Source organism: Microcaecilia unicolor, chromosome 8 (assembly GCF_901765095.1).
Source record: "Microcaecilia unicolor chromosome 8, aMicUni1.1, whole genome shotgun sequence".
Lineage (NCBI taxonomy): Eukaryota > Metazoa > Chordata > Amphibia > Gymnophiona > Siphonopidae > Microcaecilia > Microcaecilia unicolor.
In genome coordinates this window covers 181,058,088-181,070,541 of record NC_044038.1, presented here as the reverse complement: position 1 = coordinate 181,070,541, position 12,454 = coordinate 181,058,088, and the positions used below count along the sequence as shown (strand labels likewise).

Below are 12,454 nucleotides of genomic sequence, written 5' to 3'. Positions count from 1 at the left end.
TGTTTTCTTAGTTTTACTGTTCCTCATTTTTATTACTCTTTGTATTTCTGGGCCAGACGTAACACACAATTCCAGCCATGCCAAACCAGCAAACAGCTCCATAAAGGAGAACAATGAATACAGCCCTTGTTGGACAGCAACAGTGCTTATCAGGAAATGCTGCCATCCTCACTGTGCACAGCCACCTCGCTGCACCATAAAGGTGCTATACTGACAGCAGGTTCCTGCTCAGAGGAGGAAGCTTAGCTGGCTGCCAAGCATGGGTCAGTTCTCCTTTGGAACTGATCTGCAGTTCCCTCAGTGTCAGAGGCTATGACAGATCTTCAAGTTTACAGTCTTTCAAACCAACCGAAGCCTGTCCAAGGTCACTGAGTGGGGATGCTATAAACCAAATGCTATTATGAGTCCTTCCGATCAGACAGCGATATAGAGCTCTTTAAAAAGCTTGACAGTGCACTGTTAGACCAACCCTGGGATGCTCCATTCTTTTCTCTAACCCACAGACAAATTTCATATACAGTAACCTCTCCGTAAAGCAGCACTGAAAGACATGAAGCCAAAACAACTGTTCTGAAGACCTTGACAACATCATTGATTTATTATATTCTCTGTTCATTACTTTCCCATCACCACGCTTTCTTGTCAGAAATATGTGTTTCATAGCAAAGTGAAGGGAAATAAAGATGCAACAGCTCCTTTGGACGCTGCATTCAGTGTCCAGCCAATACACTTTGGGCTGGTAGTTCCCAGCAACTCTACGGGAAAGTAGGGAATTTGAGGTTGGCAGTGGTCCTACATAGAGCTTAGCAGACTGTCACCACTTTCCCCAGGGACAGCGAGAATTCCAGTGCACAGGGATTAAGGTCAGTATACAATCCACATGGAAAAATAAATAAATAAAGGGCCTGATATTCAAATGATTCATGCAGCTAACTTTAAGGGTCAGGCTCTTAAATTAGCCTGTGAAAATTCACTAGGACTGAGAGCCTAAATTTATACTCAAAATTTCACTCCACTCCTCAGTTTAGGAACATAACATGCGAGTAGCAACAGGGACAGATTCAGGGCAGGAAAAACAGGAGCTTAGCAGTGATTTTCAGCACTAGGCCAATGATTCATCAAATTACATTCTTCTGGTTTTCAAAAGAACCTCTCTGTCTTTATCGTCTACTACTTCCATATGTCCCTTCACATTCTCTTCGCTCCTAGGACCACAATTTATTCATTGTCCCAACCTATAAACAAATTCTTCACAAGCACATTCGTGCCTCCATTTTCTGTGTTCAAATCTCTTTAGCGGCTTTCAAGTCAGAACTTAAGGCTTTTTTTTTAATGTCAAGACGCATTTCATTAAACTCCTCTTTTTCATACAGCACCCGAGTATCATTGTGGAAGAGATAAGAATATCCCTAATGATCGTTCCCTTCGCCTCTTTCTTTCAATATATGAAATTCCTCTCTTTTTACCTATTTATCTGGTGGAGTTGCACTCACTACTTCTCTCTCTTATATTTTTAAATATATTGTAAACTGCCTAGATGCTACTCCCAGCTGGCGGTGTAATAAATTGTATTAAACTTGAAATGTAACTTTTAAGGGGGCTCCTAGACATTTAAGTGGCTTGTCCGGGCTAACCAGGTATGTTCAGCAACACTTAACTGGATAGGTGCAGCTGAAAATGCACAATTAGCAGCAAAGCCGAAACTAGCTATTTTGTAGGCATTCCGGGGGCGGAGTCAGTACTAAACTGGCTAAGTTTTAGGCAGCCATGTTGCTGGAGCCCGGACGTAGTCCTGCATTAAGTATGTGGGAATAAAGCTGTCGGAGGTCAGCCGAATAGCTAACACTAGGCTCTTAAATTTGGCTGAACATAGGACACAGACGCCAAACATAGGAGCTGAGCATTTTCTGAATATTAGGCCCAAAGACCCCAGCAGCTTTCACCCACGTCCCCAGTAAGTCCCCTCTGTACTACTGCAGTCACAGTTCCATCTTTAATTTGTGCATCAAGTCTTTCTGATCAATCTTCTCCTGGTGCTGGAACCACCTGTTGAAAGCGAGCAAAGCCACATTCTTAGCAGCCACGGCACTCATTTCCATGGAGCTAGCTGCCCACTCAATGCCGCTCAGGTAGTAGAGGTTGTCATGCAGAATGATGGGCGGTACTTCTTTGGGGGCAGACCCGTAGTGGGGGTACGCAGCCCAGTCTGTCACCTGGACAGAGTAATAGGAACGGAAGAGCGTCTTCAGCTGCTGCCTGTCCAGAGGTCGTTGCGACAGGATCTTCCAGACTGCAGCCTCTTGAGGTTGCTTCCTGCGGAACCCCACAGACACGTTGATTGGGCAGATATTCTCCACGCTGTTGAAAAAGAGGTCAGGGTTGTCAGTAGCCAGAATACTGGTAAAAGGAAAGAGCTTTGGCTCCGGGAAACCAAAATAAGAAGAATTGAGGTAGCCGTGAACGACAGAGGTCACCATGTGATGATAAGTGCCAGGGAACTCCTTGGCAGGAGGTTCAAAATCTTCAAAGCTGATGTTGCTCCCACCTTGATGCAGAGGTGTGGCTATAATTACCATGTCATAGATGTCTGAACCGTGCCCACTGTCGCTTTCGTGTCTGAGCTTGTACAGTGTTTTCCCTTCTGCAGACAAAGACAGAACAAGAGAGAAGCTGTAAGCACGAACGCCATCACAAAAATCGTGACACCAGAAATCCAGCTGCAAAAAAATCTATTTTTCCTGTTTCCTCTCAATTCTGATTTCATCAGACTTCAAAGTATTCCTAAAATGATAAGTCACTGTGTAAAACAAGTGCTCATTTTGCCAGCGTGTAGGCTTTCTCAGAGTTTTAGCTGAGAGCTGCTGGGCTTTTGGATAAAATCTTGTTTTATACATCCAATTCAGCTGCTGCATGTTAATAATGAAATACAAAGTTCAAAATCTGTTCGGAACAAGAGACAAAAGGACAGGAGAGGGAAAGAAGGGGCAATTGACTAGGTTGCCAAGTTCTCAATGGGGTCTTGTGAGCCCAGAGATGGAGGCTGGTGGCAAGGACTTCTCCACAACTGGATAATGTGTGAGGGAGGGTATTAAAATCCAAGCACGGCTTGTGAACCACCTAGAGAAAAAGCTTTTTACGAAGACCTGTAATCAAGTTACGTAACTAAGTAAATAAATAAGGAAACTCGATGCAGGAGACAGAGCTGCTGTGGGACCTGCAGGTACACATAAACCCTGTTCTGGTTCTGTGTCTGACCACTGTCACTCACTGCCCACTCAGACTTCCACTGAGCCTAAGACCAGCCAAGTGCAGTGAAAAGAAATTAAAATCAGAGGATTGTGGAGTGGTATAGGGAGGAGAGAGTTCTAGAAGTGCTTGAGGTACCAAAATGCTAAGTCAGGCTTGGCCTCCTCTCTTCCTGTGTCCCCCTCCTCCAAATCAGAGAAAGAAATGGAAGGAGAGGATCTGCAGTTGGGGGAAGGGGACCCTGGGACCTTTTATGTCAAATACTGGCATTGCATGTGCTTTCTCTTCAATTTCCTTAAAATCATACACACATTGAGTAACGGGTCGGGATCATTGCAGGACATTTGAACATTTTCATTTGGAAAAGAAGTCTGGAAATATGTAGAAATTACACCTGTCCCTGCTGCTCTATGTCTGGCACACGTGTGAGCACATACATGTTAACGAGGTAAGGTTAGTATTTTTCTACCATGGAAATGCTTCCATTACAGAATGGGGCTCTTATCGCAGGGCCCCGGGGTGTCTGGTTATAGAACTACCCCCTGCTCTGTCCTAGGCCATTTCTTACCCCTGAGGAGAGAAACATTTATAAAATACAGGAGCCAAAGAAAGAAAAGAAAGCTATTCTTGACAAAAATCCTCTCCCAAGGCTGCAGATCGAAATGGCTTCCACTCTATGTTGTGCTTTCCTGGACTTGTGAGGTGAACGATTTGGGAGCATCACTGAATACGGTTCATCCAAGCACAAGGAAGGAGAAGAGAGAACACAAGCTTTCTGAGGATACATGTGTCACGGAACGCAGAAGGCATGGAAATGTATGAAGAGTGTGCTCTCTAGTGACAAGCTGTGGCACTGCATCCTACAAGATCACACCAAATACCCACAGGGCGGCACTTGGTCAGCTGGAGAAATGTATTGCCTTACAGTTACTGTACCAACCTGATTTCTGCTTAAATATTATACTTATATCTGCCTTCCTTGTGCTCAGAAGAGCAGTTTGAGGCCTGCCTTACACAACCTTGTTTCTAATATAATATAAGCAGCACGTTAAGGCCTTTCTTACCAGTGCTGTGAAGTGCAATTCCTGTCACTCTTGCGTGGATCACACTGGCTTTGGTCAGCTTCAGCAGGCCACGACACACCAGTTTGTTACCTCCTTCCACAGCCCACATATTGCCCTGGGCTCCTGCTAGTGACATGACTCCTGGAAAGAAAAGAAAGAAAAGCAAGTATCCCGGGATACTGCCCTTATCCAGAAACCAAGTCCTCTTGCCACTCACCCACAAACGCAGGGACGGTCAGAGGCTGCCCGTAGCTGGCCCGGATAACTGCTGCAATGACCTCATCAATGAAGCGCTGAGTGACCCCCACCTCCAGCAGAGACTCAGCTACAGAACGGTGGCTCATGTTAATGAAACGTTCCCCTCCCAGCGAGTGCAGCAGCTCTTCCACACTGGAAAAGGCATGACCGTGTGCCTGGTACTTGTAGATCCTGGAGATGAGAAGGGAAACAGAGGACGAGCGATTTGAGAAGAGAAAGCAAATACCTGGAATCCACTTCCACTGCCAAGACAGGCAGCCACACTTCAGAGAACAGCCAGCGGCCTCTGTTCTGCCAGAACACACAACGCAGATCGCTCAGGATGCAAACCGCATCCCCTGATCAAAGCATCATGCAGAAGGAAGCCTGGTAAGCAGGCAGCACGCTTGCAGCTCCCAATCCTGAATTTCATTTTCCGTGATTCATCATAGTTTTACACAGTAACAATTTTAGCTTGGATTTGTACAACTTGTAGGATACTGACTGAGCCTGCAGTACAGACCCTTGTATATTCTGAAGCAAATTCCAAATAAAGAGCTTTTGGCTTAATCTGTAGTTTCTGCATTGAAAACTTTATTTACTTTTAGGTAAGTTAGTCATTTAAATCACTTTAAATGATTCTTTGGTTTACAGTAGGCTTGTATTCCGCAAAAACCTTTTAAGTTCTCTGCAGGTCACAGCAAGGGCAGGCCAGACAATCCCCAGCAAACTATACAATCAAAAATTCAGCAAATCAACATAACAATGAAATTACATTGATAAGAATTTCTTTAAAAGATATGTTTTAGACGCTGTCTAAATAAAGAAAAGCTTCATATCAATCTTATATTAGAAGGAAGAGAATTTCAGGAGCTTGATACGCAAAGCATGAGGTAAAATTAGATTTATGTCTTAATCTTCTAGGACTTGAAAAACATAGTATTCCTGAACTGATATTCATTAGAATGTAATTGAATCAGATCGCACACATACCCCCCTCCCCCTTTTACAAACTGTGCGGCAATGCTGACATGTTGGCCGTACCGCACCGGCAGCCGCTAGCGTGGCTTTGTAATGGGGGGGGGGGGGGGGGGGGGGATAGTAAGTTACTCGACCATAAAGAATTTTGAAAGGTCGATAGATCTTAAAGTGAATTCTAGTCTCAATCGGTAGCCAATGCAATTCTATTAACAGGGGAGTAACTCTGAAAAATCTAAGACGTGAGGTGGTATTTTGTATAGTTTGAATTTACTGATATTCTGCTGACTAGGGTGATGTAGCAGGACACTAGCAGAAAGAGAATGCAAGGATCAGAATCTCCCTTCCCCCCTGGTATGGCCCCTACCACCCACCCCAGGAGTGGCTGTACACAACATTGTGACTAATTCTGGGGCCATTTTCTGTGTCGGATATACATTAATGGCTTTTAAAACACAGCTGCCACTCAAAATGTAACACAGCCACATCTATTTTTACTTATTAAAAAAAAAAAAGAAATTCTGCACAATCTTAAAACTCCTGGTGGGTTACCAAACATAAATATATCATCTAAAACATAAAACACAATAAAGCATACAAAGCAATTAAAACAATACAAATAAAAGACTAAGAAAAATCTTAATACTAATACTCTCAGTGGTTAACTTTGCAGTGGTGTCTCTCTTCCATTTCCAGTGAGTCAATACCAATTAATCCAAGGGGAGTTAATGTTTTGCCTAGTTGTTAAAATTGTCAGGGAAGGTCACCTTAAGCAGATACAATTTGAGCTGTTTACAAAAGGTCAACATTTGCTAGATTTTGCATAATTTGTTGGGCAGTAAATTCCACAACTGAAGGCCTACTACCCAAAAAGTGTCATCAAGCATCAATCCTACTGTTTAGTGCCCAAGGACAGAGTCAACAAATCCTAGGCACCAGGTCACCAGAAATTTCCCCGTGGTGTCTGAGATTGTCATGTTCTGTTTCCCTTCTTGCTTTTGCTGAAACAGAAGCTTTGCTCTCCTCTCCTCAAGGTCTTGCAAGAATTCCTGTGCTGGTTTTGCGAGACTTGAGATCCCAAGACCAGCAGAGAGTTCCTGTGCCGTGTGGCTCAAACTAAGTCCTACATGGTGCAGGGGAAAGGAGAGCAAGAGTGAAGCTTCTGTTTTTGTAGCAGTGGTGGTTGCTGCCTTTAGCACACTAAAAGGTGAGGGGAGAGGTCAGTAGAGAAGACAGGATGGAGTCAGTTCAGAGGGTGGCTACTAAAATGGTAAGTGGTGTTCGTCATAAAACGTATGGAGACAGACAAAGATCTCAACATGTGTTCTTTAGAAGAAAGACTGGGGAGAAGAGGTATGACAGAGACATTTAAATACCTATACGGCATAAATGCACAGGAGGCGAGTCTCAATTGAAAGGAAACTCTGGAATGAGGGGGCACAAGATGAAGGTGAAAGGGGACAGACTCAGAAGCAACCTGAGGAACTGCTTCTTCATGGAAAGGGTGGTGAATTCATGGAACGGCCTCCTAGTGGAAGTGGTGGAGATGAAAACAGTATCTGAATTCAAGAGACCTTGGGACAAGTACATAGGACCTCTAAGGCAGTGATAGGGAGAGTAGATGGCATAGATGGGCAGACAAGATAGGCCATATGGTCTTTATCCACCTACATTTTTCTATGTTTCATTGGAAGGATAGGTAGGGAGAATGGAGGTGTTTGACCGGTTAGCTATATAAGGCAGTGACTGGTTGGCTGGGAAGGAGGTAGAGGCTGGCTGGAACCCTGGGCGGTACAGCTAGTAGGGAAGAGATGGCTGGCAAGCTAGAGCAGTGGCTGGGGTGGATTGCTGGTTAGATGGAGGGTTGATTAGGGAGGACAGAGACTGTGGAATGATTAGTAGTAGTAAGGGGAGATGAGAGACAGAGACTTGAGGTAGTGGAGCTGCTGACTGTCTAATTCAGCCATTGTCACGCACTGGTGCATTACAGGCCTGATATATTAAGATTTCTTTCCTGTAAACATAGAATGGGAAACAACCTTCATAAATCAAGCCCTAGTAGCTGAGGTAGTCCTCAGAGGGGATCTCTCTCCCACCCCACTCTTCAATCTTGGTGAGGGAAGCAGGAGAGGGGGATGAAAGATCTCAGCCACTGGCACCTAGATTTAAGATATTAATTTAGATTTACCTCACACCTTTTTCAGCAGTAGCTCAAGGTGAGTTACATTCAAGTACAGTGTATGGAACAGAAGACTGCCACACGATGTGTCATATTACAGAACAGTAGTTTATCCCACTGCCTGGAACCTGCCTGCATATGTCAGCTGTGTCCTTGATTAACATTGACATTGCTCCATCCTCTTCCTCATTGTCCGCCTGTGCCTGTGGTAGACAGAAGATAAGAGCAAAAACCAGCCACACCTCATGAATTTCTCCATAATCTCCTCCACCCACATCTGCAGTCTCAGGAAGCTGATGCCGTAATGCCACCAGAGTCGAAAAAGATTGAGTAGATACCAGTCTGTCTCCTCCAGTACCAGCCGCTCTCCATTGAAGATGGCAGTTTTCCCTGCAACCTCCCTGCGGTGCTTCAGACCTGCAAACCAGAGGAATCCGCCCCATATTATAATGTTTGTTATTCACTGTAATAGTGGGCTGCCAGTTTGTACAATGTTCTGTGATCTTCAGATAGCGGAGTCTGTTTAGGAACACTTTAGAATTTTTATCAATCCTTCTTATAAAAAATAATCTCATGACCCAAATGGAGAAATAGATTTTGCATTGTTTCTTACAATAAATTTCCTGATTGAACAAATTATAAATTGTCATCAGTAATTAAAATTTGGGGATTATGGGCTGATAGTACCCTACCACTGCAACCTCAGATTAAGCACATCATTCAGATATCTTTTTTTATTATGAGAAAATTACATTTCATTTCTAAACATTTTGAGACTGAAGACTTCAGAATGTTGTCCAAACATTATTATTGATGCAGTTGGACAACTGTGTAAAATTTGTTACCTGGGTTGTACTCATCAACTGCGAAGAAAGTGACAAACAATACAAAATACTACTCTTCATATGATCTTTTCATTAGGAAGGTATGAAAGGATATTTCATTATTAAATACTATATTGTTCTGCTCCATCTTACTTATACCAACATGTGGTCTTTGCTACCACAATTCAGAATCACAGGCTTTATAATTCTAATCTGAATTCTTTTCCATCCTTAAAAGATAAAAAGAGATTGAAGCTGCTGGAATATTGCTAAATTATGGAAAGATACCTCAGCTTTATTTCTTACTGCTGATTTCTACCTTGATTTTAGGAAAAAGATCAAAATCTGGTTATTTCAAAAATTTGTAATATGCAATAGTGTTTAATTTTGATTTCCTTTTGCTTTATATTATATTGTGCAATCTTCCTGTGGATTTGTTCCAGTTATCATTGTTAGCTGCTTAGTTATAGCAACATATGAGGTTATAGCGACATATGAGACCATGTGTTATGTTATGTTATGCACAGCCAAAGTTTGAGTACAGGGAGGTTAAATGATTTGCTCAAGGTCATAGAAGGATTGGCAGCAGTGGGTCTAGAGCCAGGGATTTCACATATTACACACCTGTGATCTAATCACAACAGTACAATGGCATGTTGAAGAAGTTACATCAGCATGGAAAGCCAGTTCCACAAAGGAAGCATATCAAAAACACGTATGCAGACATCTTTGGACAAATGCCACAGCCAGGTTTGGTGATAGCTATGCAAAGACTCAGGGCAGAAGCTGGGGAGAGGCCACCAAATCCCTCTTCAAACTCTGCTTCCTTCAGCTTCTGGCACACTTGGTTCCCCTTGTGGCATAGGGGCCCAGGTTGCTCCCCCTTCCCACCCTAACACCTGCCCTGGTCACAGCAATGGATATCAATGGTCAAACAATGGAACATAAACAAAAATATGAAAAGAGGTGAATCAGAAAAAAATATTATTAATTTTGGGTAATATGAGTCATATGAGCACCTGAACTCAGTCCATTAATACCCTTTCCTTTATCCCTGTGCCATGCTTCCTTACCCAGCAGTTTGACAAAGTCTTGCATGTGCAGATTCAGGGAATGGATGGATGCGCTGCCAGATTCGTAGTGTTGGTTATTCACTGTGAGAGTTGCTAGTCGCCCCCCGATACTGCCCGGCTCGTAAACATCTATCTGCACTTGGGTTCCAAATTGCTGCTGCAGGAAATGAGCCACTGCTGAGCCGCCTATTCCAGCGCCCACCACAGCTGGGCAAGAGGAGCAAAATAAAAAAAAAGATCCAGTGTGAGCAGTTACCCTTCATGGATGCGGGGTGACTGATCTAGGGTCACCAAAATGCTGGCAGACCTCTAAACATTCCTGCAACCTGTACTACAATCTGAGACCTGAAAATCACAGGCACGGCTGTGGCAAGGTCACGCATGCTTGTTTTATTTATTTAGAGCATTTGATTATAAGCTGCACAGAGTTCACAGCATGAATAAAAATGCAGCTGTCTCCCTTCCCCTAACATTTCCTAATACCCTCCCGCCCTCGTCTGCATGCACAGGATCCCCACCCCTCCCCGGTACCGATCCTCTCCGGCGGGGCAGCATCTCCCTGGGCACCGGTCACACACATGGTGCAGAGCAGCAGCAGGGGGAGGAAGTTCAGCTGGTCCAGCCTCGACCTCTCATGGCCATGGGTGTCTGAGCAACCCCAATATTTTCCCCTGTAAGTCTGTAAATGTGAGACAGCAAACTCCATGCTGCAGAGCCCCAGGGAAAAACAAACAGGAAGGAAGTGGAACTGTGCTACAGTATCCTAGTTACTGCTCCCGCCTCCCCCTGCAGCCTGTCCAATAGACTGCAGGGGAAGAGGGAGTTGCTGTAGCCTAGCAGCTGCCAATGGGAGAGGCAAGTGCAGAAGACTGACACTAACAAAGAATTCAGATAACTTTATTGGCATGACAATTTTACCTATGTTGCCAAAGTAATACCTATAGCAGTTAAGGTATAAAAGACAGAGAGGTACTGGGGGAGGAAGAAGTGAAGGCAAAAGAGACAGATAAGCAGTGGGGGAGGGAGAAAGGGGGCTAAGATGTTTGTACTGTGTTCCAGGCTCAGCATCTTTTAGTGCTCCTTGGTGCCATGATTCCTAGAGGCTACTGAGGTTGCTAACATTGGCCCTCACCGTAAGTGGCCATACAAACATAGCAGGGATTCCAGGTTGCTGTTCTGTTACCTCATGGTGCTGAAAATATCAGGAAATACAAGATCCAGGGGGCTGGAAATATAGGGCAATGCAGGACACAACAGCTGAATTCCAAGGTGTCTTTATGTTATGCATTGTGTATCTTTTTCCAACATAAAGCTAATCAACGATATATTAAGGTCTGTTGTCACTGACCCCCATTTCTAATAATAATAAAACATTTTTTGAATAAAGCACTTTGGTTGCTTTTAGTCCATTTTAAAGGTATAATAAATAGAAATAAAAGGAAGGAAAATAAGTTGATGCTGTTTTTAGTGGACTAACAATACATTTTTGCACAAGTTTTGGAAGATAGCTTTGTCTCCGTCATCTTTTGCTCATACCTGGCCTGCCTTAAAAGCTTATCAAAAATGTATTTAGTCCAATAAAACTGCATCATCATATTTTCCTTTCATTTATTTTTTTTTTTTAACAAAAACTGAGCCCTCCCTGCCTATAAGCATATGTCTCAGTACAGCCCCATTAGAATTAAATGTGAAATGTTATCTTTTCTTCCAAAACTTACCATCATATCTGATTGCAAGCAACAGAGATTTGAAATAGGTTGTTACTAGTTTGCCATTGTGCAACATTATATGTTAGCAATGAATTCCACTTTCATGATAAGAAAGAGTCAGGAACAGATTTAAACTGTGAGAACCAGCAGACAACAATGGAGTGCACGTCACCTCCAGAATTTATTGGAATGAGGGTCTCTTCTTGGAATACACCCACCCAAATCCTCTCTTTACCTAGCAATCAGCCGTACCTCTGCTGCTGTGCCACTGACAGGGTGCTCAGCAACAGCAGGTACAACTGGTAATAAAATTCAGTGCAGGGACTGCTACTAAGACAGACATGGGGAAGCTACTGCTTGCTCTGGGAGTTGTACCATGGAATGTTGCCATGATTTGGTATTCTGCCAGGTCCGGAGATGGGAAGGCGGTAGAACTAGAGGACATGAAATGAAATTGAAGGGGGACAGACTCAAGAAAAATGTCAGGAAGTATTTTTTCAAGGAGAGAGTGGTGGATGCTTGGAATACCCTCCCGCGGGAGGTGGTGGAGATGAAAACTGTAATGGAATTCAAACATGCATGGGATAAACATAAAGGAATCCTGTTCAGAAGGAAGGGATATAAGTACATAAGTAATGCCATACTGGGAAAAGACCGAGGGTCCATCGAGCCCAGCATCCTGTCCACGACAGTGGCCAATCCAGGCCAAGGGCACCTGGCAAGCTTCCCAAACATACAAACATTCTATACATGTTATTCCTGGAATTGTGGATTTTTCCCCAGTCCATTTAGTAGCGGTTTATGGACTTGTCCTTTAGGAAAACGTCCAACCCCTTTTTAAACTCTGCTAAGCTAACCGCCTTCACCACGTTCTCCGACAACAAATTCCAGAGTTTAATTATACGTTGGGTGAAGAAACATTTTCTCCGATTTGTTTTAAATTTACTACACTGTAGTTTCATCGCATGCCCCCTAGTCCTAGTATTTTTGGAAAGCATGAACAGATGCTTCACATCCACCTGTTCCACTCCACTCATTATTTTATATACCTCTATCATGTCTCCCCTCAGCTGTCTCTTCTCCAAGCTGAATAGCCCTAGCCTCCTTAATCTTTCTTCATAGGGAAGTCATCCCATCCCCGCTA

The 12,454-nt window shown here is 43.6% G+C and overlaps 1 protein-coding gene across 2 annotated transcripts; it reads right to left on the bottom strand.

Annotated features, from left to right (window-relative positions):
- Positions 1-568: 568 nt before the first annotated feature.
- On the bottom strand, positions 569-10,336 carry PCYOX1L (prenylcysteine oxidase 1 like). 2 transcript variants are annotated; one of them, XM_030211806.1, is made up of 6 exons: positions 10,133-10,336; positions 9,602-9,808; positions 7,947-8,121; positions 4,528-4,739; positions 4,311-4,451; positions 569-2,641 (listed from the first exon to the last, which is right to left on the bottom strand). In XM_030211806.1, exons 1-6 carry the CDS (start codon positions 10,305-10,307, stop codon positions 1,980-1,982), a joined length of 1,572 nt encoding a protein of 523 aa, XP_030067666.1. In that variant the 5' UTR covers positions 10,308-10,336; the 3' UTR covers positions 569-1,979. The 2 variants fall into 2 exon arrangements, with proteins under 2 accessions (XP_030067666.1, XP_030067667.1); XM_030211807.1 differs by having other exon boundaries at positions 8,043-8,121.
- Positions 10,337-12,454: the final 2,118 nt, after the last annotated feature.

Excerpts from the sequence above, each read along its gene's own strand:
- PCYOX1L (XM_030211806.1), bottom strand. The coding sequence starts at position 10,307 with ATGGAGTTTGCTGTCTCACATTTACAGACTTACAGGGGAAAATATTGG. Across the intron at positions 8,122-9,601 it reads AGACTTTGTCAAACTGCTGG|GTCTGAAGCACCGCAGGGAG; the intron begins GTAAGGAAGCAT and ends TCTGGTTTGCAG. Across the intron at positions 4,740-7,946 it reads ATTATGGAGAAATTCATGAG|GATCTACAAGTACCAGGCAC; the intron begins GTGTGGCTGGTT and ends TCTCATCTCCAG.